Source organism: Acomys russatus, chromosome 10 (genome assembly GCF_903995435.1).
Source record: "Acomys russatus chromosome 10, mAcoRus1.1, whole genome shotgun sequence".
NCBI classification, from domain to species: Eukaryota; Metazoa; Chordata; class Mammalia; order Rodentia; family Muridae; genus Acomys; species Acomys russatus.
In genome coordinates, this window is record NC_067146.1 from 57163635 (window position 1) to 57190714 (window position 27080).

The 27080-nt window shown below is 40.7% G+C and overlaps 1 protein-coding gene across 1 annotated transcript in view; it reads left to right on the forward strand.

Moving 5' to 3' along the window:
* Positions 1 to 27080, forward strand: part of Ube3c (ubiquitin protein ligase E3C) — a 105749-nt gene that overhangs the window by 28917 nt on the left and 49752 nt on the right. Inside the window, exons 5-11 of the mRNA XM_051152228.1 lie at positions 4148 to 4263; positions 7118 to 7275; positions 9728 to 9881; positions 10207 to 10427; positions 11257 to 11408; positions 14885 to 15072; positions 24120 to 24206. Coding sequence (XP_051008185.1) covers positions 4148 to 4263; positions 7118 to 7275; positions 9728 to 9881; positions 10207 to 10427; positions 11257 to 11408; positions 14885 to 15072; positions 24120 to 24206 — 1076 coding nt within the window. The remainder of the gene's footprint in view (positions 1 to 4147; positions 4264 to 7117; positions 7276 to 9727; positions 9882 to 10206; positions 10428 to 11256; positions 11409 to 14884; positions 15073 to 24119; positions 24207 to 27080) is intronic.

Consider the following 27080-nt stretch of genomic DNA (forward strand, 5'->3'; position numbering starts at 1 on the left):
CACCATCTAGACTTTGCTTCTATGCAGCTCTCTGGACTCCTGAAGTCCCAGAAGCACAATAGCAGGCCATCTAACTTTCTCTCTGAGTAGACTGGCCTTGACCTTAGGGCTCTCTATTCCTGCGCATGGAAAGATTGCCGAGGAGCATAAAACAGGTAGGTGTTGGGAGTCTCTCCAGAGCACCTCAGTGTCGGAGAACTCTTCTGTGATCTAGTTCTAAAGAGGCATGCGTAGACCTGCTTCAGAAGCTGGCAGTGAAATCTTGGAGTGAAATGGAGGCTTTGACTGCAGGCCCAGGCACAGGTAAAGTAAATAATTCATGTGCAGATTGTGAAACCCGAAATAGAAAAAAATGTTGTGAAACACAGTTCACACAAGAAAAGTGAGTTTAGGGCTGGAAGAGATGGCTCAGAGGTTAAGAGCACTGGATGCTCTTCCAAAGGTTCTGAGTTCAATTCCCAGCAACCACATGGTGGCTCACAACCATCTGTAATGAGATCTGGTGCCCTCTTCTGGCCTGCAGGCATACATGCAGGCCGAACACTGTAAACAGTGAGTGAATGAAAGAAAGAAAAAGAAAGGAGAGGAAAGAAAGAAAAGTGAGTTTGTCAGGTGGTGGTGGTGCATGCCTTTAATCCTAGCACTCAGGAGGCAAAGGCAATTGGATCTCTGTGTGTTTGAGGCCAGGACAGCCAGGACTACACAGAAACCCTCTTTCAAGAAAAGAAAGAAAAAAGAAAAGTGAGTTTAAGTCACATGTGATGGTGAAAGCCTATGACCTCAGCACTAGGGATTGTGGTAAGTTCTAACTAACTGAGCTACAAGTGAGCCCTGTTCTGAAATAAGTAAGGAAGATTGGAAGAGATTGTGAATATTTTCAATTTGCTAACAAATATGCAAGAAGAGTTTTCCTGTGGCAAAAGTCACCTAATTAGTTCCCCAGTTCCCACTTGGAAACAAGCAGATTGCCATTTTGTATAATTTTTTAGTGATACTAAATGCAGAGTTAAATGTTTATGTCTACCCGTGTGTGTGTGTGTGTGTGTGTGTGTGTGTGTCTGTCTGTCTGTCTGTCTGTCTGTCTGTCTGTCTGTCTCTCTCTCTCTCTCTCTCTCACATACACACACACACCTGTCTTATCTATATCATCTGTTTATTTGGTTTTTCGAGACAGGGTTTCTCTGTTTAGTCCTGGCTGTCCTGGAATTAATGCTCTGCTTCCTGAGTGCTGGGATTAAAGGTGTGTGCCACCACTCCCGGCTCTTGGTTGACTCTTAAGAAATGTTAGAACTGTCTGGGGCTCTGGAGATAGAGCTCTGTGGTAGAGTGATCGCCTCATGTGTGAGACCATCTGGTCTGATAAAATATGAAGAACAACTTGGGAGGAAAGAGTTTTTTCAATTACACTTCTATATCACAGGCACTTAGGTCAGGCACTCAACCAGGGCAGAAACCTGGAGGCAGAAGCTGGCGTAGAGGCCCCGAAGGGGTGCTGCTAATTGGTTTGCTCTTTGTGGTTTGCTCAGCCTGCTTTCTTATTGAACCCAGGAGCACCAGCCCAGGGTGACCCCCAGCTTGTCTAGCTCCTGTCTACAGTAGAGGCAAGGGCAGTTCTTGTCCAGTGGCTGGACACATATGAAGCTCGTCTTCTTCAAAGTCGAAAGGGGGCGTTGCTAGGAGCTGACATGTCTCACTGTCAAAAAATTGTCAAATTAATGAAATGTCTGTAAATTCTGAGGTTTTGAAGACTGTCTCTAGTATATCTGAATTACTTGCTTCTAGCTATATACTGAGTGATTAATGAGAGACTGGGTTGCATTAAAATTGATAAAGATTCTATCCAAATAAAAGAAAATTTCAAAGCCAGGTGTGGTGGTGCATACCTTTAATCCCAACACTCAGGGAGGCAGGGCAGGCAGATCTCTGTGAGTTCAAGGCCAGCTTGGTCTACAAAGCAAGTCCAGGATAACCAAAGTTACACAGAGAAACCTTCTCTCAAAAAGAGAAGTTTCCAAATGAAAGTCACAACTCAAGAGATGCAGAAAGACAGCAATGCAGATGGTGCAGAAAGCAGAAACCTCTACATGGAGACAGCTTAACAAACCAGCTGAAGAGGGACAGATAGTTCATCAGACTGGCAGGCTAAAAAACCTTGATGCTGAAATAAATTCTTGCTAAAGGACAGATGATGTGGACAGCAATTATGAAGGACTGTCCCAAGAATGGATTTTCATAAGGACATTTGGACTGTTAAGTGTATGTGATTGATAATTGTTTTTACTGTAAAAGTTGAACTCTGTACAAATTTTAGCTTAAACAGAAACAGCGAAGATGCAGAGAAATTTTAATTTAGAACATGGCTGCTTTGGCAAGAGTTCACATCCAAAGACTTTCTAGGTCTGGATGATCTGGCTGGAATATAAGCATACCTTTAATCTGGGAGACAGAGGCAAGCAGATCTGAGTTCAAGGACAGCCTGGTATAGAACAAGTTTCAGGTAAAGAAAAGCTTAGGTCAAGGCATGGTGGTGCATGCCTTTAATCCCAAACAAGGGAAGTAAAGATAGTCTGTAAAAGGAAGCAACCATGTTTGAAAGTGGTGTCTAATTGAGTAATAGTAAAATTAAGTAAATAGTAAAGAATCAGAGAAAGATTTGACAGACTAGGACACGCCCAAGTCTCAGGAGAAGTGAGAGGAAAGGGAAGCTACTTAAGAGGCAAGGGAGAGGGGCTGGGGCGGGGGGGGGGGGGGGGGGAGAAAGGAGGCAGTTTTACAGGGAGAGTTTTACAGAGACAGGTTGAATGAGAGAACAAACTAGACACAAGCTTGTGAAGACATAAGGAGCCAGAAGATTAGAGCAGATTGCTCAAGTTAGTTTGAGACCAAGCAAAGCAATTCAGGGGCTGAGAGAAAAGCCAGATTGTGTAAATCAGCAGAGAGAGAGGAGTTTGACCTACAACAGCTGAGTTGAACCAGCCAGCTATGAGCTCAGAAGGAGCAAGCACTAAGTCTCAGAGGCTGAAATTTTTCTTCTAGTCCTAGGTTAGATTGTATGGAGGCTGGAAGCTAGGCCTAGGTTAGCAGACACAGGCAGTAAGTATCCAAGACAACAATTACCTCAGGAGAGTAAAAGATACTTTTACAATTTCCTATTATTTTCAGTGTTTTAAAAATATACTAAGGAGATGTTCATATCTAGGAGAAACTTCTTAAACATAATAGTCAAAGAAAAGCTCATTTGACACATAATCACCTACATTTCAGAGTAACCTACTTTCACGAGGTAGAAGTAGGTCTTATGACGTGAAAACAGAATACAAATCTATCTTACAAAAATATAGTTGAGAAAATAGAAGAGTCCTTGTTAGGTATTGACAGACTCTAACATTCTACTTTGCCAAATTTCCAGACCAGTAATAGTGTCTAAAAAGAGTGGATATGTCTGACCAGCCCAGTTATGTGATTGCCCTTGGATTAAGGGCCATGTGATTGGTTGCCTTCCTATGGCGATTATGTGGGATAAATTTCCCTTTAGTAAATCTGTGTGCGTGAATAATTTTAAAACAACAACAAACCTTTAAGTAGGTATTGAGTTAGGGAAAGGAAACAGAAAGAAAGGATGTTGAGACTCTGCAAGCCTGCACACAGGAAGGGCAAAGAGTTCATGCAACTTCAGGTTAGTCCTGGATTTCCCATGTATTCTTCTGGTGCATTCCTTCCTTTTGTATATGAATTCCTGTTGTTTCAAGCAGAATAAGCTTTATGTATTCTTTGTTTAGAGACTAATGTATTGTAATTTAACAATGATATGCTAAGAGTATCCTGACATAAAGCCAGGTGTGGTGGTGCACGCCTGTAATCTTAGCACTCAGGAGGCAGAGGCAGGTGGATCCCTGTGAAGTCAAGGCCAGCCTGGTCTACAGAGTGAGTCCAGGACAGCCAAGGCTACACAGAGAAACTCTGTCTTGGGGGGGGGGGGGGGGGGGGAGAGAGAGAGAAAAGAAGAATATACTGACTTAGAGACCTTATTATTAAGTTTTGATTAGATTTAAGTGTGGAAATATGCAAAGACATTTTTAGTATTACCTAAATAAGTAAGCAGATGTTTATGGGTTAAATATTGTATTTTTATGTTTTACTCTTACAGATATGGATGTATCAGAACTTAATTAAACACAGCTCTCTGTTTGTCAAACAATTGGATGGATCAGAGAGACTTACATGTTTATTTCAACTAAAGAGGTTAATGAGCCTCTGTTGCAGGTAACTTTTGTCATAGTTGGAAACTTAGAGAATGTGTCAGTGTCTTTAGGGTTTAAGAGCTTTGGAAAGCAGCTTTATTTTATTTTTTTGGTTTTTCTAATTTTTTTTTTTTTTAATGTGTGTGTGTGTGTGGATGTTTTGCTGTCTATATGTCTGCACACCAAAGATATACACAGAAGACGGCAGAGGCCAGAAAAGAATGTAAGCTCCCTTGGAACTAGACTTACAGAGCTGAGCCACTCAGCTCTTGGACTGAACTCCAGGTCTCTGGAAGAGCAGCCAGTGCCCTTAACCAGTGAGCCATCCCTCTATAGCCTGTGGTTTTCTGATTTATTTATTTGTTTATTATTTATTTATTTTTGAGACAGCATCTAGTTTTTCAGCCCAGGCTGGCATTGAATCCAAAGCCATCTTTCTTGCCTTGGCCTTTCAAGTACTGTAGTGAAATGTAGTTGCTTACTGTTGCTGACAGTTGTCTGCTTTTCTTCCTGAATGAAACCTTTGCTTTCTACAGCTTGTTTGGTGCTTGGTGGGAGCAGTGGCACTGCTCTCAGGCATTTGCTTTCAGTAGCCTGTTTGGAGCCTGTTTCCCTCAGCAGCACTGATTATGGAGTGGCAGGAACATTCACAGAGAGAAGTAGATGGGAACAGATTGAGGGTAGTAGTTGGAAAAAAATATCATACCCGACCTTATGAGGAGTTAGCCTTGATGGTACAAAAGGAAGAATTGCTGAATTGAGGAGAAAGAATAAGATGTAGCTCCTGGGCTATGACATGTGGCCTTGGAAAGGTGAAAAGACAATTTATCCATACTGTCAAGAGGAGGCAAACAGTGGGGACTGGAGAGATGGCTCAGTGGTTAAGAGCACTGTTTGCTCTTCCAGAGGTCCTGAGTTCAATTCCCAGCAACCACATGGTGGCTCACAACCATCTACAGTGAGATCTGATGCCCTCTTCTGGGGGGCAGGTGTACATGCAGACAGTATTCATATACATTTAAAATTGTTTAATTAGTTTAAAAAAAAAAAAAAAAGAGGCAGTGAGAAAATGGGCAACAGACGTGAGCCCATCCTTGAAAACAAAACCTGAATTAGACCAGCAAACATTTGAAGAGACTGTATTAGTTAGAGAAGTAGAGATCCATGTTGTGGTAATAACATACTCATAGATTCTTCTTACCAAGGGCTATGATGTGGTGTGATGGGGACTCCCTCTCACAGTCTCTGGGAATCGGGTGACTTCATGGTCAAAAAGAAAGGTCTTTTGACTTTTCCAAAGGTGCTGCTGAGGGAAAAATAATTGGGATCTAGTAGTTGAGTACACAGAAAATACCCAAAAGAGATGAAGCTCAGTATGCACTGGGGATTGTCCTTGAGTGCTCACTCATACCAGCCTCCCTTTGAGGCACGACTTCCCAACTCTAGATGTAACATTTTCACATGGGAGACCCGAGTTCAGAAGATTGAGATTTGCAGGCGTGTTATATGATGATCCTAAGAGGGACAGTGAACAGGACCAATACACTGAGAACACTGAACAGCTTCTGCCACGTAAAAAGGCAAGAAGTACAACTTTCTCTGCGGCCATAGAGACAATTGGTAAAGTGAGACATAGTAGGAAAATTGACTAAAGACACCCAAGAACAGCTTCCTTTCTAAGGCTGTGCATGTCTTCTAAGTATTTGGTGTAGAACAGTGTATAATGGTGCCTCTATCAAGTCAGTTCTAAGAAAGGACATTGAGGAGCTGGAGAGGTGGCTTGGTGGTTAAGGGTGCTTGCTGCCTTTGCAGAGGCCAGGAATTCAGTTCCCAGCGCACAACTACCTGTAACTACAGCTCCAAGGGATCCGACACTCTGGTTTCTCACTGGCACCTGTGCTTATGTGCACATACACACACACATACATGTTTAAATTTCTTTTTAAAGGAATAGACCTTATTTCTGTTTTTGGTTTGTTTTTTGAGACTGGGTCTCCATATATAGCCCCAACTAACCTGGAAAATCTATCTGTCTCAGCCCCTGCCTCCTGAATGCTACGATTAAAAGCTTGTGCCACCACGCCTGCACACCTGGCTGTAATCCATTTTAAAATCCATTTAAAATTTAAAATGCAAAAATCTAACAATTACAGTTAGGACTTCTTTTGCCTATAGTCCTCTTAGCAAGAGGGGGGGCTTCTGTCAAAATAATACATGACCAAAAAGAGTGTGCTGTAGTCTGTACTTCTGGGCACCTGCAGGCCTAGACAGTCCTGACGTCACCATTGCAGATGTGCAGGCACTTTTCCCAGAAAGCCTTATAAAACAAAACAAAACATCTAAAACCAAAAAACTAGCTCTCCCTCTCCTAGCAACTGTTAAATAACAGTGTCTATGGCAAACTTCTCTTGCAACAACTCATGGATTATGATTGTTCTCTCACTGTTTGCGATCTTTGGTTGTCCTTTGCTGTCTCTCCCTCTGAGACTATATACTTTACATGTCTACCCATTAGAAAGATAATGTTGATACGTAATAAAAGACTCAGAAGGCTGGGTGGTGGTGGCACACGCCTTTAATCCCAGCACTTGGGAGGCAGAGGCAGGCAGATCGCTGTGAGTTCGAGGCCAGCCTGGTCTACAAAGCGAGTCCAGGACAGCCAACGCTACACAGAGAAACCCTGTCGCGAAAAAACAGCAACAACAAACCAAAATAAAGGACTCAGAAAAGTCTGAACATTGTTGCTTGAGCCCTGCCCTTTTTTTTAGAGACTCTGGCAGTGGTACAGTGGCTCCCATGTTCATCACAGGAACTGGAGGAGCCAGGGAAACTGGCAACCCTGGCTTTCTAGTAAGTGTGTGAATTTGTTTTTACAGATTGCTGCAAAACTGTAGTGATGACAGTTTGAATGTTGCACTTCCAATGCGAATGCTTGAGGTGTTTTCATCTGAGAATACATACTTGACTGTTTTACAAGATTCTAACTATGTGGTGTCAGTGATTGAACAAATTTTGCACTACATGGTTCAAAATGGTAAGTGCGGGGGGCAGACCTGTGGAGGTGGACATCATTGTAGAGGTATGCCCAGGCTTGTGTGCTGTTGAGGAATGCTACTGCTCTGAATAAAAAGCATTATGCTCTTCAGAACAGAAGTTGTGTGTGCCTCCTGGGAGAGTGATAGCAGCCACTGAGTCTAGCATTGGTCTTAGCCTCTGAAAATGCAAAAAGCCTTTTCACTGTCTGTACTTAAATATTCTTTATTTAGAAAAAATAAACAAGGTCATCTGGTTAATCATAAAAGGAGTTGGTTTTCTTGAAAGCCACCAGTTACTGTTAAAAAGTATAAATAACTTGTTTGTTTTGTTGAAGTACAAGCCTGTAATGATTAACTCCCCGATATAGATTAAAATTACAAAAATTAAGGTCTTATTTATTTTGACTGTTTGTAGGTGTAAAAATCCAAACTGGACTTGTTAAAAATTTCAAAGTACTAATAAAATGAAGACCCACAGTGAAATTACGGAGTTTGATCTTCTAGAAAATAGACTCATGGTGGCAGTGAGCTTGAGTGAATGTGTGTGTTGTATATATCCAGCTGAGGTTAAGCATTTGATGAGAATTTCTCTTTTCCTGTTTTCTAAAACTGTTAGGAAGATAACCATGAGCTGTGCTTTCTTTGAAATGTTTCTGAAAATAAAATATGACTGAAAATCTTCCACCAAAATTGCTGCTTCTGTTGTGTGCAGTGGCATAGCTGTCTTTCAGTTGTTTTAATGAATTCTTTGTGATGTTACTCTTCTGTACATTTTAGTTTCATATTTAGTGTATACTTTGTACAGTTTAGTACAGAACTTTGCACTCTAGACATGCTTATGGTTACTGTTTTATATACACAAAATTTACTGTTTTCTTAAAAACTAGTCTGTCTTCTCAGTTTTATAATAAAACTTACTTCCCTTCCCAAGACTGTCTACCAGACAGAATTGAAGTGGTTCTGAACTCTAATGCTCTTTTTTGGGTTTAATTTTTTAGACAGAGTCACCCTGTGTGGCCTTAAGACTCCTGCCTCTGCTTGCAAAAGCTTGGATGAAAGACAAGCCCCCTGCCTAGCCGTAACACACTGATAAAAGAGCACTGGATCATTTGACAGTGATAGCTCAGATACAAGGCTTTGTAGGCTTGTCAAAAAGTACTCCTTAAGTTGGGATGGAGAAATGGCTCAGGGATTAAGAGCACTTGCTGTTCTTGTAGAGGGTCTGGGTTCAATCCTAGCACTCACCTACATGGCAGCCTTACAACAATCTGGAACTTCAGTCCCAGCGAATCCGATGCCATCTTCTGAACTCTATGCACCAACCATGCAATGGTACACACACATAGATGTAGTCAATACATATAAAATAACCACAAATGTAAATTGAAATGTTTTTGTTTTTTGCAAAAAGGGGTAAATATTTCTAAAAAGAACTTAAGAAAAGCAGCAAAAGTTGTGTGTATAAACCTACCTCTAAGTCACTGAGTTCAGGTTGTGGGTTTTAAGTACACTGTTTCCTCTAAAAGAAACTTGAAAGCTCCTATAGACAAACAGGTCATAGTCGCGCCAGCAAGGTGAGATAGGCATTCAGTCCATCAGAACAAACTGCCACCAGCAGCCAGTTGGTAGCATGGGAGTCTTGAGGATAACAGCACTGTAGACTGAAGCATATTAGTGTGTCTGGACCCACAAATTCATTGTAACACCAAGGGAGCCCCTAACATTATTAGTTCCATACTCAAGTGCTTAGGAGAGAGATCAAAAGGTCACAATATGGACCCTACTAGAATCATGGGATTAGGAATCAAGCCTGTTGATTAAATAAAATTAATAACACCAGATAGTTGGCAAATTGATCACTTAGTAGCTATTTATAATATTAAGAAGTACAGTTAATTCACTTTTAGCTATGATAATGGTCCCCTTAAAATATTTACTCTATCTTTTCATGGTATACTGAAGTAATTATGTCTTTGATTTGTTTCTAAATGAGTGAGTAACAGTGGGTCAAAGCTGTCATTGTACATTGTTGATTTAACTAACCAGTGCACATGGGAGTCTATGAGCCATTCATATCTTAGCAAAATGAGTGTCGCTGGATGTGGTGGCTCACTCTTGTTACCATAGCACTTGGGAAGCTGAGGAAGGAGGATTGCTGTGAGTTTGATGCCAGACTGAACTATAAATTGAGACCCTCTTCCTCCTCTTTCTACCCATGTAGCTTTAAAAATTGATGGTTAGCAGTTGAAATAGCTCAGGGAATAAAGGTACTTTCTGCCCAAAACTTGATGATCTGAATACAATTTCCTAGGTTCAATGAGGTGGAAGAATAGACTCCTCCATGTTGCCCTCTGAACCTCCCCAAAATGAGTGTATTTAAATTTTTAAAAGTATTTCTCCATTGTAATAAAACAGGCACTTAATATAAATGTATTGTCTCCTTTCTTTTAGGATATTATAGATCTCTCTACTTGTTGATTAATAGCAAGCTTCCGTCAAGTATTGAATATTCTGATTTGTCTCGAGTTCCAATAGCAAAAATTTTGCTGGAGAATGTCCTAAAACCATTGCACTTTACATACAGCTCCTGTCCTGAGGGTGCAAGGTGGGTAAGCAGAGACTGCGCAGTCACTTTTTAGTAGTATGTCATGATTGACAGAACATAGTGCACTTTTCTCTCTTGCCTATGCCTAGCATAATAAATTTGTAATTCTGGTCATCTGATTTATTTCCTATTCTTTAGTACCCATCATAAGGGGAGGGATTGTCTTAATAGAAAAGATATAAAATCAAATTCTAGTCTCCACTGGATGATTAGTTTTATCAATATATAGTATAGATTATTTGCTTAGACATTTGGGGAAATGATTTGAATTCATGATTTCATAGGTAGGATGTTTTGATTCTTTTGAAATCCCTTTTTCTTTCAGGCATCAAGTTTTCTCAGCCTTCACAGAGGAGTTTCTTGCAGCACCTTTTACCGATCAAATTTTTCATTTCGTCATTCCGGCATTAGCAGATGCACAAACTGTGTTCCCTTATGAGCCCTTTCTGAATGCATTATTGTTACTAGAGAGTCAAAGTTCAAAACGGAGTATTGGAGTGCCGTGGCTCTTCTATTTTGTTTTAACTGTTGGCGAGAATTATTTGGGTATGAAATATAAGATGAATCTTTCCTAAGTCCTATATAAGTAGCTGAGCAGATAAGTCAGAAGACTGCAGTGACATTTTAGCGTGGATTTCACAAATTGTTAGAAATCTTGAAAATCCAGCTTGTTTTCCTATAACCAGGACGCAAAATGTGGTCTTTTTCCTCAACCATCAGCACTTTAGTTCTTACACAGGCTACTTGGAAAAAGGGACAGATTCCATAAATTGAAGGCTCAGTCCCATGAAACTGCCTATGCTTCAGACCCTGTTGCACAAAAAGGGTTGTCACCTGTGCTTCTGACCAAGTAGTAAAAATTGTGATTTCTACAACCCCTTTCTTCAACTAATAGTTTACTAGAGTCTAAGGAACTTGTTGACTGTTATATTGTAAAGGTTACAGCTGATAGCCAGCAGTGGTGATATACTAGTCAGGGTCTGTGGGGAGGAATGGAACTTGAACACTTAAGTGCAAGGACTCAGAACCTTGTTCTGTTTTCAGTAGCCCTGACCACTACTCCATAGAAGATGGAGTTCAGCTTAAAATTAAAACTCTAGCCTGCTCATCACTTTAACTGTCTAGGTAGTAGCCCCACCTTTGTTTGTTTAAGCCTTTAGTATTGCCTAGCAAGGACTCCAGAAGGTATTTGCAGGAGTGACTAGAGATCCTGCTGGTGCTCTGGTCTTAGGTTCCCAGAGACAAAGATAAAATATATTGTATAGTGTGCAGCAGTTTGAATATAATTAAAGTAGTAAGGCCCATAAAGAAGGACCTCTGGATAAAGTGATGCTCATCTGTCTGAAGTAACTCATGTGCTGATTGTCTTTCAAAGGAGCACTCTCTGAAGATGGCCTGCTGGTTTATCTGCAAGTGCTACAGACCTTCCTCTCTCAGCTACCTGCTTCACCCACTGGTACAGGCTGCCCTGATTCCACCAGTGACTCTGAGGACGATAATGAGGAGACTGACCAGCCCACCGGCCCCGTAAGCTGTCACACCAGAAGCACTCTTCTAGCTTCTCAGCCTCAGCTTTACAGCCAGGGATGCAGCCCTGTTACGCTAGGCCCTTCTATACCCATATTTCTCAATCTAATCCCAATCTCAAAATCAGTTGAGTGGCTCAGATTTCCAACAAAAGTAAGAAGTAAATGCTGTGCTTGCAGCGCAAGTAGCCTCCTCAGCATTATTTGTTGCATGACCACCATCAGCTCCCTCTGAGAGAGGCTGAGGAAGTAACATTGTATTGTTTACAGCCTGTTTTCCTATCTATGCTAAGATGTGGGTATAGACATTATTACAGGAAGCTCTTCCTCCCTGTGGGTAGAAGCTACAACTTGCTAAAAGACGCATATATAAATTTCCTGCCTGACTACTCTTTAATACTTGTTTAATACTTTGAGATAACACAGTACTATACTCCACTTTAGGTCTTCCTTTCCCCCACAGCACACAATGGCTTTAGGGGATCTCTTACACGGTTTTATGCTTTGATTCCTCTTCTTTCTCCTGCCCTGGAGATTATTATTTCTTCTGTTATACATTTAGGTTGAGAACTAATTGCTCAGTTATACATAAGCCAAGAGCCACTCATTCCTGGACCAGATCTTTTAGCCTGCTTCATTTTCTTTTTTAAACAATTTTTTTGCTTTGTTTTGTTTTGAGATTTTATTTTTCTTTTATCTACGTGGATTGTTTTGACTGCATGTTTGTCTGCGCTCCATGTGTTTTCAGTGCCGTAAGAGATTAGAAGAGGATATTCCATCCCTTGGGGACTGGAGTTACAGATATTTGTGAACCACCATGTGGATGCTAGGAATCGAATCCAGGTCTTCTGAAAGAGCAGCCTGTGCTCTTAACAACTGAGCTCTCTCTTCAGCCACCTTTTTCAGATTTTTTAATGACAGGATCTCATTGTGAAGCTCTAGTTCACCTAGAACTCACTATATAGCCCAGGCTGACCTTGCTCTTACAGACATCCTCATGTTTCTGCCTCTGCCTTCTAAGTGTTGGGATGACAGGTAGGGGGCAAGGCTCATGGTCTCACTGTGTAGCCTTGGTTGTCTCCAAACCTTAGAAATCTTCCTGACTCTGTCTCTCTTGAGTGCTGGGATTAAAGGTATATACTATCATAGCATGCTGAAGCTAGATTTTGTTTTCTGTTTGAGACAGGGTTTCTCTGTGTAGCTTTAGCTATCCTGGACTTGCTTTGTAGACCAGGCTGGCCTTGAACTCACAGAGATCCAAAAAGAAGATTTTAAAATTTATTCATTTGTTTATTTGTTTTGTAGGGTTAGGGATTAACTTTATGGCTCTGAGTATGCTTGGTAAGTGCTCTTCCTCTGAGCTACATCCCTAGCCAACCTGACTCCTTTTTTAACTCTAAAGAATATAAATATTGGGCTGGAGAGATGTATCAGAAGTTAAGAGCACTGGCTGCTCTTCCAAAGGTCCTGAGTTCAATTCCTAGCAGCCACATGGTACCTCATAACCATCTATAATGAGATCTGCTGCCCTCTTCTGGTGGGCAGGCACACATGTAGGTAGGACATTGTATACAAAGTAAATACATCTTTTTTTAAAAAAAAAAAAAAAGAATTTAAATATAGAGCTGGAGAGATGGTTTAGTGGTTAAGAGCGCTGGCTGTTCTTCAAAGGTCCTGAGTTCAATTTCCAGCAACCACATGGTGGCTCACAACCATCTGTAATGAGATATGATGCCTTCTTCTGGCGTGTAGGTGTACATGCAGACAGAGCACTCATACATAAAAGGAATTAAAAAAAAAAAAAAAGAATTTAAGTGTATTTTGTTGCCTCGTAAAAATTACATGCCTGGGCTGGAGAGATGGCTCAGAGGTTAAGAGCACTGTCTGCTTTTCCAGATTTCCTGAGTTTAATTCCCAGCAACCACATGGTGGCTCACAACCATCTATACTGGGATCTGATGCCCTCTATACATAATCTTAAAAAAAAAGAAAAGAATTACATGGCCAGATGGCGGTGGCCCACGCCTTTAATCCCAGCACATGGGAGGCAGAGGTAGGTGGATCTCTGATGTAGAGGCCAACCTGGTCTACAGAGTGAGTTTCAGGACAGCCAGAGCTACATAGAGAAACCCTGTATTGGGTGTGGGGAGCTGGGGGAAGAATTACATTATGGCCCGGGCCTGGTAGCCAACACCTTTAAGCCTTGCTCTTGGGAGGCAAAGGTAGGCAGATCTCTGAGTTTGAGGCTAACCTGGTTTATAAGAATGAGATTCAGGACAGCCAGAGCTACATAGAGAAATCTTGTGTTGAAAACAAACAAAACAAAAAGATTTACATGATGGCAGTGGTAGTCTATTCTCTTGTCTAACATGCTTCAGGTCCTGGGTTTCATTCCTAGCAGTGTTCTCTCTTGGGGAAAAAACAAAACAAAAGAACCACCTTGGCATAGGATAGATACACTTATCATCATTTTAATGAGTTGATAATTTAGGACAATTTGTCAATAATTTTGTTGGACCAGAACCTTTATGTTCATGTGTATGTTACTACCTTTTCTCTTCCTTCGATACTTAATTAGGTAGAACATAATTTGATTGTAGGAGACCTTTCCAAGGTCAAAGTTGGTTTATATGCTAGGCATAGTAGCTCACTACTATAATCGTGGGAAGCTGAGGCAGGAGAATCTCCAATTTAATACTACCCTGAGCTACCAAGTGAGTTTGAAGACAGCATGAACTGTGTATATAGCAAGACCATGTCTCACTACTCACCTTCTTCCAAAAGAGTTTACCCTCAACTCTTGACTTTTAGGTTTCAATACAGTCTGTTCACTTTACTCTAAAGGAGTGTTGGAATTGGAAAATTACTATAAATTGAATATTCAAGCGTTCAAACAGTATAGTTAGCAGTACTGTCAGGTATTCTTTTATATATATATATGTCATGCACATAAATCGGAAAAAACATATATCTTTAGTTAATACTAAGATAAAACATGGCATAGGTTTTATCCAATAAATCAACCCTAGAGAGATTAAGATCAGATACCAAATTTATTAAGTATTATGCATATCCTTTGAATTATTAACTGTCTCATACTAAAATAGAAGTATCATCAGATAGTAATTTCACTGGGTTTTCTGTCAGTACAACTCAGATCTATGGTATATGGAATGAATTTTTCTTAAGATGTAAATGCTTTTTTTAAAAAAAAAGCTGAATTTTAGGCAAAAACTTGAACGTTCATAGTTGCTGTATTATTGTGGTGGGCAGAGTTGATGCCTGATGGTGACTGTGTCTCTAGAGGAGTTAGATGACCACAATGGGCAATTAGGAACTATGTTGGGAGGTTAATGGAATTATTAGGTAAGGCTTTGTGTTTTCTCTTCAGAAAGATGTGTGGTGACAGGTGACTGCTGGGTGGGCAAGTTCCAGCAACATTCCACTTACTCAGACTCGTTTCTCTGTTCCATTTAGGAGGATGGCAGGGTCTCAGCCCCATACATTACCGAAGAGTGTCTGAGAAAGCTAGATACGAAGCAGCAGACCAACACCCTGTTGAACCTGGTGTGGAGGGACTCGGCCAGTGAGGAGGTCTTCACGAGGATGGCTTCCATCTGCCACACGCTGATGGTGCAGCACCGTATGATGGTGCCCAAAGTCAGGCAGGTCTCTTGGGGTTGGTGTACACACGTGGGGGAGCTCGCAATCTCTCTGTGATTCACAGTGTGAACTGTGACCTATTTTCTTATAGAAGAGGACACAGGATACTGGGCTTACCAAGCCCTTCATGAAAATGAAACTGGTTTCCTTTTTGGAACCATTTACGATCCTTCCCGGCCCTGAATGTGATTTAGTAGCAGATTAGTTCAGCTATTTTTTTTTTTTTATTTTCTTTTTATTAATTTATTCATATTACATCTCGATTGTTAGCCCTTCCCCTGTTTCCTCCCATTCTTCCCTCCCTCCCATTTCTCCCCTTCTCCCCTCCCCTATGTCTGTGACTGAGGGAGACCTCCTCCCCCAATATATGCTCTCAGAATATCAAGTCTCCTCTTGGTAAATAGCTATTTTTCCTCTGAGTGCCACCAGGTCTCGGGGGACATGGTCAGAAAAGGGGCACCAGAGTTCGTGTGAGAGTCAGATCTCACTCTCCACTCAACGGTGGAGAGTATCATGTTCGTCGGCTAGGTCTTGGTAGGGGTTCGAAGCTTACTGCCTATATTCTCCTTGGCTGGTGCCTTAGTTTGAGGAGTACCCCAGGATCCAGACCTGCCTGTCATAAAGTTCTTCTTGTAGGTTTCCAGGACCCTGTGGGTCCTACTATTTCCTCTTTCTTCCATGCTACTCTTGCCTAAAGTCTCAATCGGATAGCCTCTCCACTGACCCACTTTCTTGGTAAGTAAAGATTTTCATGGTACGTATCCCTTGGACTAGTGTTTTGATATAAGTGAGTATATACCGTTTGTCTCTTTTTGCTTCTGGGTGAACTCACTCATTATGATAATTTCTAGATCAATCCATTTGTCCACAAATTTCGGGAATTCCTCGTTTTTAATAGCTGAGTAGTGTTCCATCGTGTAAATATACCACAGTTTCTTAGTCCATTCTTCTACTGAGGGACACTTAGGCTGTTTCCATGTTCTGGCTATTTTGTATAGAGCAGCTATGAACATGGTTGAGCATATGTCCCTGTTATGTGGTAGGGCATTTTCTGGGTATATTCCAAGGAGTGAGATGGCTGGGTCTTGAGGAAGCCCTATTCCCATTTTTCTGAGAAAGCACCAGATAGCTTTCCAAAGTGGTTGTACTAGTTTGCATTCCCACCAGCAATGAAGGAGTGTTCCTCTCTCTCCACATCCTCGCCAACATGTGGTGTCATTTGAGTTTTTGATCTTAGCCATTCTGATGGGTGTAAGATGGAATCTCAGTGTCGTTTTGATTTGCATTTCTCTGATGACTAATGAGGACGAGCATTTCTTTAAGTGTTTCTCGGCCATTTGATATTCCTCTGTTGAGAATTCTCTGTTAAGTTCCAAGCCCCATTTCGCAATTGGGTTGTTTGGTTTTGTGGTGTTTAATTTCTTGAGTTCTTTATATATTTTGGATATTAGACCTTTGTCAGATGAAGGGTTGGTGAAGATCTTTTCCCATTCTGTAGGCTGTCGTTTTGTTCTCTTGACAGTGTCTCCTGCCTTACAGAAGCTTCTCAGCCTCATGAGGTCCCGTTTATTAATTGTTGACATTAAGGCCTGGGCTGTTGGTGTACTGTTCAGGAAGTTGTTTCCTGTGCCTATGTGTCCCAGGCTCTTCCCCACTTTTTCCTCTAACTGAATTAATGTCTCTGGTTTTAAGTTGAGGTCTTTAATCCACTTGGACTTGAGTTTTGTGCATGGTGACAAAAAACAAAATCCAACACCAATTTATGTTCAAAGTTCTGGAGAGATCGGGAATACAAGGCACTTATCTAAACATAATAAAGGCCATATACAGCAAACCAACAGCCAACATTAAATTAAATGGAGAGATACTCAAGGAAATTCCTCTAATATCGGGAACCAGACAAGGCTGCCCCCTGTCCCCTTATCTCTTCAATATAGTTCTTGAAGTTCTAGCCAGAGCAATAAGACAGCAAAAGGAGATCAAGGGGATCCAAATGGGAAAGGAAGAAGTCAAATTATCCTTATTTGCAGATGATATGATAGTGTATATAAGTGACCCGCAAAATTCCACCAGAGAACTCCTACAGCTGATAAACACCTTCAGCAAATTGGCAGGATACAAAATAAACTCAAAAAAGTCAGTAGCTTTCCTGTATACAAATGACAAACAGGCAGAGGAAGAAATTAGGAAAACTACTCCCTTCACGATAGCCACAAACAATATAAAATATCTAGGAGTAACTCTAACCAAGCAAGTGAAGGACTTATTCGAAAAAAACTTCAAACCTCTGAAGAAAGAGATTGAAGATGACATGAGAAGATGGAGGGATTTACCTTGTTCATGGATCGGGAGAATCAACATAGTAAAAATGGCCATCTTACCAAAAGCAATTTACAGATTCAACGCAATCCCTATCAAAATACCTACAAAATACTTTAAAGATATTGAAAGATCAATTCTCAAATTCATATGGAGAAATAAAAAACCCAGAATAGCAAAAACAATCCTATACAACAAAAGATCCTCTGGAGGAATCTCCATACCTGATCTCAAGCTTGTACTACAGAACAACAGTAATTAAAACAGCATGGTACTGGCAAAGCAATAGACTGGTGGATCAATGGAATCGAATCGAAGACCCAGAGATGAATCCACACACATTTGCTCACTTGATTTTTGACAAAGAAGCCAAATCTATTCAATGGAAAAAGGATAGCATCTTCAACAAATGGTGCTGGTCTAACTGGATATCTACATGTAGAAAAATGCAATTAGTTCAGCTATTTTTACGTGCAATAGTGTCTGGCATATGAATGTTAGACCTCAACATCCATTTTAAAATTTAGACTCATACCTATGCACCAGTATGCTTCATTTCTTTTTAGGTTTTTTTTGTTTTCATAGTGCCTTTTAGTTGTGATACCCTGACAAATAACTGTAGTCAGCTTTAAAAAACAAAACAAAACAAAACAGAAAAACTATGAAGAAACTTTTAGCCAGCAGTGTTGATGGTAGCACATGCCTTTAATCCTAGCACTTGGGAGACAGGAGTAGGTGGATCTCTGTGAGTTTGAGGCCAGCCTGGTCTACACAGAGAAACCCTGTCTCAAAAAACAAAAGACAGACTAACTTTTGGTTATGATAAAAAAAAAATGTTGTTGTTGTTGGTTTTTAAATGTGGACTCTCATCTGAGCTCTCTGCTATAATTCACTCCTTGTAGTCAATTGCAGTAGAGCAAGTGTGAGGCCCAAAGGCTGCTAACACATGCTGTAGAGTAAGGAGTCCTTGCTTTGGTTAGTAATTGTTGAATATATGCCTTAGTTGTGTTTAATTCCAAAGGTATTTAAAGAATAAAGCAACTTTCTGTGCTGGCTCAATTTCATAAGTACAGCCCTGTTCCTTTGAGCAACTGTTCCAGGACTTTTTCTGTGTGTTAAATATAGTAGGTTTTTAAATTTATACTGCTTTTTCAGAGCTGGGATTGATAGGTTTAATTTTGTTTAGCATGTGCCATCAGAATTATAAAGGACATGGTGTTTGTTTGTTTGTTTGTTTGTTTTACACTGGTAGAGATTTCTGAGACAAATGGATATGAAGAAAAGAGACAGAACTGTATGTAAGGGCTTAGCTGCATAATATTGGAGAAAAGGATGACAGTATATTACTCAGTGTTTGTATAGAGATTGGCTGCCCTACAAAAACTCAGGAAAGTGATGACTAGCTAGAATGTTGCAGAGGTGGAGAGAACTCTTAACTGTAGTGTTTTGTTGAGTTTGCTATCAAGTCACACACACACACACACACACACACACACACACACACACACACACACACCTTTTTTTTTTATTATTATTATGAAACAAGAGTTTCTCTGTATAGCTTTGCCTGTCCTGGAACTTGATCTGTAGACCAGGCTGGGCTCGAACTCATAGAGATCTGCGTTCCTTCAAGTGCTGGGTCTAAAGTCATGGGCTACCACTGCCCCAAACCTAATATTTTGGTTTTGTTTTTTTTGGTTTGATTTGGTTTGGTTTGGTTTTTTGAGACAGGGTTTCTCTGTGTCACCTTGGCTGTCCTGGACTCGCTTTGTAGACCAGGCTGGCTTGGAACTCACAGAGATCCATCTACCTCTGCCTCCCCGAAGTGCTGGGATTCCAGGTGTGTGCCACCATGCCTGGCTAGATGCTTATGAGCCACCCTGTTGTTGCTGGGAATTGAACTTAGGACCTCCAGAAGAGCAGCCAGTGCTCTTAACCTCTGAGCCATCTTTCCAGCCCCTAATTTTTTTTAAACTAGTAAGTTTGTTACAAACGTCTTCTTTTTTTTTTTTTTTTTTTTTAAATTTATTTTGGCTTTTGAGACAGGATTTCTTTGTGTAGTCTTGGCTGCCCTGGACTAGCTTCGTAGACCAGGCTGGCTTTGAACTCACAGAGATCCGACTGCCTCTACTAAATACCATCTAAGCACCATTCTATCCAGGGATCTGAAGTTACTGAGGGAGTATCAGCAGAAACGTGAGGTGCTCCAGCCTTCCACTTCTAGCTGCACTGAGATGAGCACAGTTGGCCTTTGTTTGACTCTCACTGCCTAACCAGTCTGCACAGCTGCTTTTCTTGATATAACCAGATGGCCAACCAGGGACTCCATCAGCTCACTCAGGTTTGCCTGCTTCACTCAACAAACTATACAGGTTTTTATAGGCTTAGTGTGTATTTCTTGAGGAGACATATAGGAAGGAAGTATCTATTTCTTAGTCTGGCTGGTGCCCATAGACTAGAAAATGACTCCAGCCAGGCCATTTTGATGAATAAATGAGCTGGTTTGGGGGGGGGGGGTCCTCTACAGCTTTGGATAGCTTTCTGGAAGCTATTTTCACTAGTTAGCAGCCCAACCTATGCTCCTTTATAGAGCCTGACATTTATTCAGCACCTATCAGAGGGCAGAAGCAAACCAGAAGAGCTACAAACTGTTACGCAATTATCCTTGTCCTTAGTAAGTTCACAAAGGTCTCAATGAGTGCTGTCTGGCACTGAGAGGGTTGCTTTTGTTCTGCTGCAGTCTGGCTCAGAGTCTCAGCATTGCTTTGATTTCAACTCACAAGACTATTCCTCCTACATTGTCCTGACCTCTTTTATGTGCTCCCCTTTATAGATACTATTATTTTCATTCTTTTTGGTGCTGGGGTGGTGGTAATTTGTTTTTTAAATACCCATGGGCTTCTCTTGCTTAGTTTTTCTTATGGATTCTTTTTCTGTTTTTACTAAACTTTTCAAATTTTTCTTTACTTTTATAGTTCTCTCTCAGCTGGTACTTTGGCTCTTAAATTTCTGTCTTTCATTTAATAACTTTCTGGAGCTCCAGAATCTTGTTGAACTGCTAGAGCCATGTCATGTGGGGCTTCCCATGTTGTCCACTAGGAACCCCACATCTCCCAGAAACTTGCTTTCTTCTCATCCCAGTAAATGGGCTCATCATTTACTTATGTGTGTCCTAACATTGAAATATTATAATACATAATACTATATTATGTTAGTAAACTCAAATCCTCATTCATACTAGTCAGTGTGGTTAGGGATCACTGCACAGATTAGAACAAGCCCTTCTTGTAGGAAGTCCATTGGACACACTGTCATAAGGTTAAAACTGGTTATGTCTTCCTCGGTGAGCCCTATTCTGGTTGAGTTACATACTTAGTCAGACTATCATACTTTAGGTCATGTTTTGCCAGAGAGGTGCGTTATCAAAAACCAGAAATAGTTTCATACTCTAACGAAGGCCCACCTGTGTTTGCTTTCAGGACAGTTTCACATTCTTTGCATTGTTGTCTTACAGGGTCATCTTTTCTTTAGCCAATATCAGTTACCAGTAAGGTTGCCTGTAGTTTTAACATGGAAAGTGTCCATGTAGTTAAAATATTTAAAGTGTCCATGAGGCATCTGAGTCAGTTCTGTCTCAATATAAGCTTGATTTTTGTCCCTCTAAAATCTAATACAGTGAGTCAATTTTATTGTATCTTTCATTTATTAATCATTGTATTTCAGACAGCGATGTGCCCTGTGTCTTCTCAGCACTGTTAACATGCAGTAGTAATGACTACTCTTTAGCTCTTGAGTTACAGATTACCTTGTCATTTTATAATTCAGGGTAGATAATTATCCTGCTAATACATTTTGTGTTTTGTTGTATATATATCATTAATTATTATATATTGCTCGTGTGGTTTATAAGTATTTCTTTAATGCTTTAAAGAAAAAGTAAGGATGTAACTGGAGACATTTTATTTTTTCAACTATGATTTTGTCTTTTAACGTATATTGTCAGAATAACCAGTAGATTTAGTAAGCTCTCTATTCTTTAAATTTTGCATTCTATTTCATGAGTAAAGACTATATAAAACCAATAAACTTTTAAACATTTTAACAGCTATTTTGGATTCATATAATATTTAAGCTAATTTCACATTTATGAGAATTCTAATGACATAGTTTACTGCCTGTGTGGTAGCCCATGCATATAGTGCTAGCACTGATGAAGTAGAAGCAGGGGGATCAAGAATTCAAGACGATCGTTGGCTGTATGAGACCCTACAGTCAATATAAAAAGAATGGGGGAAAACTTGGGAGTAAACTTGGAAGACATGTGCACCAGAGTCATTTTAGATTCCTTCCTTCCAAGGATGCACCAGCCATTTAGCTTCTTGCTTCTGCCTCCTGAACGCTGAGTGCTGGGATAAAGGCATGTGCCACCACAGCCTGGCTCCTTCCTTTTTTTCCCAAGATATATTTATTGGAACTGGAGAAATGGCTCAGCAGTTAAGAGCACTAGCTGCTCTTCCAGAGGTTCTGAGTTCAATTCCCAGCAACTGCATGGTGGCTCACAACCATTTATACTGGGATCTTATGCTCTCTTCTGCCCTGTAAGTGTACCTGAAGATAGAGCACTCATAGACATGAAATAAATCTTCTCAAAAGCAAATGTGAGTGCCTGTATGAATATGTGTGCACCACATGTGTGCCTGGTGCCTGTGAAGGGAAGAAAGTATTGGATCACCTGGAACTGGAATTACAGGTAGTTGTGAGCTGCTGTGTGGAATGGGTTTGTTTTGCTTTGTTTTGTTTTTTAAAGATTTATTATTTATTATACAGTATTCTGCCCGCATGTGTGCCTGCACACCAGAAGAGGGCACCAGATCTCATTATAGATGGTTGTGAGCCATCATGTGGTTGCTAGGAATTGAACTCAGGACCTTTGGAAGAACACACAGTGCTCTTAACCTCTGAGCCATCTCTCCAGCCCAAGTCAAAAATTAATTGCTGACCAGCTCTCCAGCCCCTCTTAGGGCTATTTTTTCATAGCAAAATATACCCAGTATTCATAGTTCTGATTGTGTATTCAGAAAACATAAATACGGAATAGTATGTATGAAATACTGGATTAAATGCAGGAAATTAGCTGATGTAATTGAGATTTTTAGGTTGAGATGCCTTGTATATCCAAGCCTTACTATTTATCTTCTCCTATGAGCTTTAAAAAAAAAAAAGAAAGAAAAAAAAAGATTTATTTATTTATTTTATGTATATGGATGTTTTCTCTGCATGTACATCTATCTGCACATAAGAGGTCATCTGATACCATGAGGCTGTAGTTATAAATGGTTGTGAGCCATCATGTGAATGCTTGGAATTGAACTCAGGACCTCTGAGAGAGCAGCCAGTGCTCTTAACTGTTGAGCCATCTCTCCAGCCTTCATATGGCCTTTTAAATTAACACTCTTCTTGCAAAATTTAGCCAATTAAAACATCTTTCTGCTTTCAGTAGCATAAATTGTGGAATACACTACCTAGCTATCTATCTATCTATTTATTTATTTTGGCTTTTCGAGATAGAATTTCTCTGTGTAACAGCCCTGGCTGTCCAAGACTCGCTTTGTAGACCAAGCTGGCCTCGAACTCAGAGATCTGCCTGTGTCAGCCTCCAGAGTGCTGGGATTAAAGGCATGCGCCACCATGCCCAGCTCTACCTAGCTTTTTAAAACACCCTCACAGCTATTTCCATGGGAGGAACAAGAGGCATCTGAAAAGTCTGTAGGCAGGTGATTTGGTTCTGAGACATTCCAAGCAGAATTAACTCGGGGCTTGCTCTGTCAGAAGCTGACTTGTGGTGCTAGTTATTTGGACTGCCTCTTGTTTTTTATGTTAGGCTCAGTGTATGATAGGAACAGAGAGGTCATTAAAAAGGGCATGAGATTACTGTGTTGAGATTTAAAATATAGTCTCTTCTTGTGATGGAACTGCTTTAAAATTTTTATCTTCTGATATTTCCTACTTTGTTCTTTTTAAAAAAATATATTTATTTATTCATTTATGTGTGTGAGTGCTCTGTCTTCATGCACACCAGAAGAGGGCACCAGATCACAGTATAGATGGTTGTGAGCCACCATGTGGTTGGTGGGAATTGAACTCAGGACTTCTGTAAGAGCAATCAGTGCCCCTAATTGCTGAGCCATCTCTCCAGCCCCCTACTTGGTTCTAAAATGCTTATAGTAAATCACATTTCTGTTTTACAAACATGTTTTTGTTACCATCTTAAGTCTGTGTTTTTGTTTGTTTGTTTCAGAGACAAAGTCTTGTGTAGCTTAGACTGGCCTTGACCATCTGGTCTTCTTCCATCTCCCAACTGCTGGGATTAAAATTATATGCCACTGCACAAAGCAAATTTGAATTATTATTACTGTTTTCAGTAAGCCATATAGTGGAGAGGGCAGCCTAAGCTTGAGTGAAAGCAGCTCTGAGTCCTCAGGGCTGCTGGATCCTGACTCAATCTCAGGACAGTGACAGTAGATGAGAGCCAGGCCTGCCTGCCTGCAGCTGTGGTACATGGCTCTTTTCAGTTTCCTTACCAAGGGGCCTGTGTCAGATGTGAGCTTTTGTGGTATTAATGTGAGTTCTTTAAATTGTATACTGTTTTCACTGTATAGTTGTATAGCTTTGTTTTTAAGTAGTGATTCAAGTAAATAATAGCTTACTCCTCCCGTTTTTCTGTTTTCAGGCTTCTCTACAGTTTAGCCTTCAATGCCAGGTTTTTGAGGCACCTTTGGTTTCTCATCTCTTCCATGACAACACAGATGATCACAGGGTACGTGCTATACAGGCTTACAGATTGAGCCTAAGGGCATGGAAAGTGGCAGCCTAAAGGAAGTGTTGTAAGGGCATTTTTAATTACTGCTTAAACTTGTTCTGTCATGTTAGGAGATTGTATTCCAAATGGCCTTAATTTCCACACGTACACTCCCCCCTCCCCCGCCAAAAAAAGAAAAATTAGTGCCTAGTTTTACATTTAACTTACCTATAAACTTGATTAGAATGTGGCTTTTATCTGAAGGGACATTTGTTTTTAAAATTTGAGGCATTGGGGTTTTTTTCTTTTTGAAAAATTCACTTCATTTTATGTGTGTAGGTGGTTTTGCTTTTGTTTGTTGTTGTTGTTTTGTTTTGTTTTTTGTTTTTCGAGACAGGGTTTTTCTTTGTAACCTTGGCTGCCCTGGACTGACTGGCTTTGTAGACCAGGCTGGCCTCGAACTCACAGTGATCTGCCTGCCTGCCTCTGCCTCCTTGAGTGCTGGGATTAAAGGCATGTACCACCACACCAGGCATGTCCAGGTGTTTTACCTACATGTATGTTTGTGTACCACATGTATGGATTGTATTTATAGAGATCAGAAGCTGGAGCTGCTGGTGGTTGTGAGCTGTCACATGGGTTGTGAGAATCAAGCAGTTAAGAGCCAGCTCTTAACTGCTGAACTGTCTCTCCAGTTCTTGTTCCCCTGCTCTTTGTTTTGGTTTTTTGTTGTTGTTGTTGTTTTGGTTATTGTTTGTTTCTTTGTTTTTAATAAAGCAAAAACCACACAGTTTCACTTTGCAGCCAGTGGCTTGGAACTTAAAGTCCTGCCTCAGCTTCTGGAGTAGTAGCACCCGTCATATTCGAAAATCTAACGTGAAGGGAGTTTTTCTGAATCACTTTTATGTTTCTCATTGAATCTTACTGATTCTTACTTGAATTAGAGTTTTTCTCAGCCCACTGTGTCTAGTGACACTCACGAAGGCTGAGTGATTTATGTGGGCTCAGCAGAGATTAGAGACACCTAGATTAGATTCATACTTAGAAAATTTAAAATAAAAGGTTTTGGTGCATTTAAATCCTTCTGACATGACCTTGACTTTCATGAACAACAGTTTACTTAGGGCAAGAGGAGATTGGAGATCATTAGAACAGGAAATTATCATCGACCTATGTGTACCCCAGCTTAGCAACAGAGATACTGGTATGCTCAACTTGATAATTGCCTGCTTGTTTACGACATTTGTCTTTTGGTGAGGAAATGGAGTCATGATGTGTGAAAGAAAAATGACACTGTTAATTATATTAAATTATTAATGCTATTTTACAATGGGTAAAGTTATATAGACTTTTAAAGGTACTTGAGAAATTTGAGTTTCTTGTTACTTGTTTAGTTTATTAAATTCCTTCCAGGAACATAAACAATGTATTAATATATTCCTAGTTAGCATCTCATCATACCACTTTTGGGAGTAAAATTAAAAACAAAACACTTGATTTTCTGAAAATGGCAGTGAATTTAGTCAGAGGATAATTTCACAGCAAGACTAGTTTAGCTGGGAGACCTGGGAGTCTGCCTCATTGTCTTATCAGGTAGCCAGGAGGTGCCAGGCCCAACTGAAATGCAGCCTGTTCCTCACCCCAGGCTGCCTCTGCCTTTCAAGTGCTAGGATTAAAGGCACCACTGACTGTGCCCATGGACAGATGTTTTGCAAGACCTATTTTTATTCAAGTGTGTTCTTTCCAATATTTCCTCTTGAAATAAGACAGATTTACTGAAGCTGAAGCTACTGACAGCCAGCAAACAGGCAACTCTTTACCAAAGGTAGCAACAGGCTACTCTGCTTGTCACTGTACTGTCCACAGAGGGGCCCTCAGGGTGTCTGTAAACAAGACTCCATTCAGCAGGAAAAACTAAAAACCCTTCAGTAGGGGGAGGGAGCACTCACCACACACAGGTACAAATCCTCATTTGAGGGTGGATCCATGTGATGGCTCATTGTTATCTGTAATTCACCTAGTTTTTGGTGTCTTGCCTATCACATTAAATTATAGATGTTTTATTTGCTTCCAAGTTGGTTGAGATTGACCTGATTTCAGAAGGATGTTTGAGTTGGTGTTTTTAACAGGAAGAATGGCCTGTGTTTCATTTGTCCCTGGCTGTAGAGTCCACTAGTCCCTCCTGAGTCCTCCTCCCACCCACCCCCAACCCCCAGCCCTCCTGAGTCCTTCTCCCACCCACCCCCAACCCCCAGCCCTCCTGAGTCCTCCTCCCACCCACCCCCAACCCCCAGCCCTCCTGAGTCCTCCTCCCACCCCACCCCCCAACCCCCATGGTAAGAATAGGCAGGCTCCTACTCTGTCATCGTGCATGTGTGGTGTTAGTTTCTGCATCTTCCCTCAAAATATAACTTTTGGGACCTGGGTGTGGTGGTACAAGCCTTTAATCTTAGCAAAGGCAGGTGGATCTCTGACTTCCAGGACAGCAAGGGCTACCCTGTCTCCAAAAAAGGCAAGAGAGTGTAATGATGACTGCATTGTAGAGGCCTCCCTGTTTGTAATAAATTAGCTGTGTTTTCTGTTTGACAGACTTCCATGAGAAAAAAAAGAACAGATCACAGCTTGTGGTAATTAGTAGAGACACAAAGTTTTCTACAGACCCATCCACGTGGCATGCTAGGGGGCCACTTACAAACATGGACAGGAGAAACAAGTTTCTCCCCCCAAGAAGTAAAAGCTGAAGGTTCTAACTTGGCTTCAATGTAGAACTGTTAAAGACCTTCCTGAAAGCAGGGGCTAGGTAAAATGTTCTGCCTGCCACAGATGTTGGCCTTTTTAAAATGTAAGTCCAGGGAGAGGGGATAATTTTCCATGCAGGAACCAAGTCTTCAT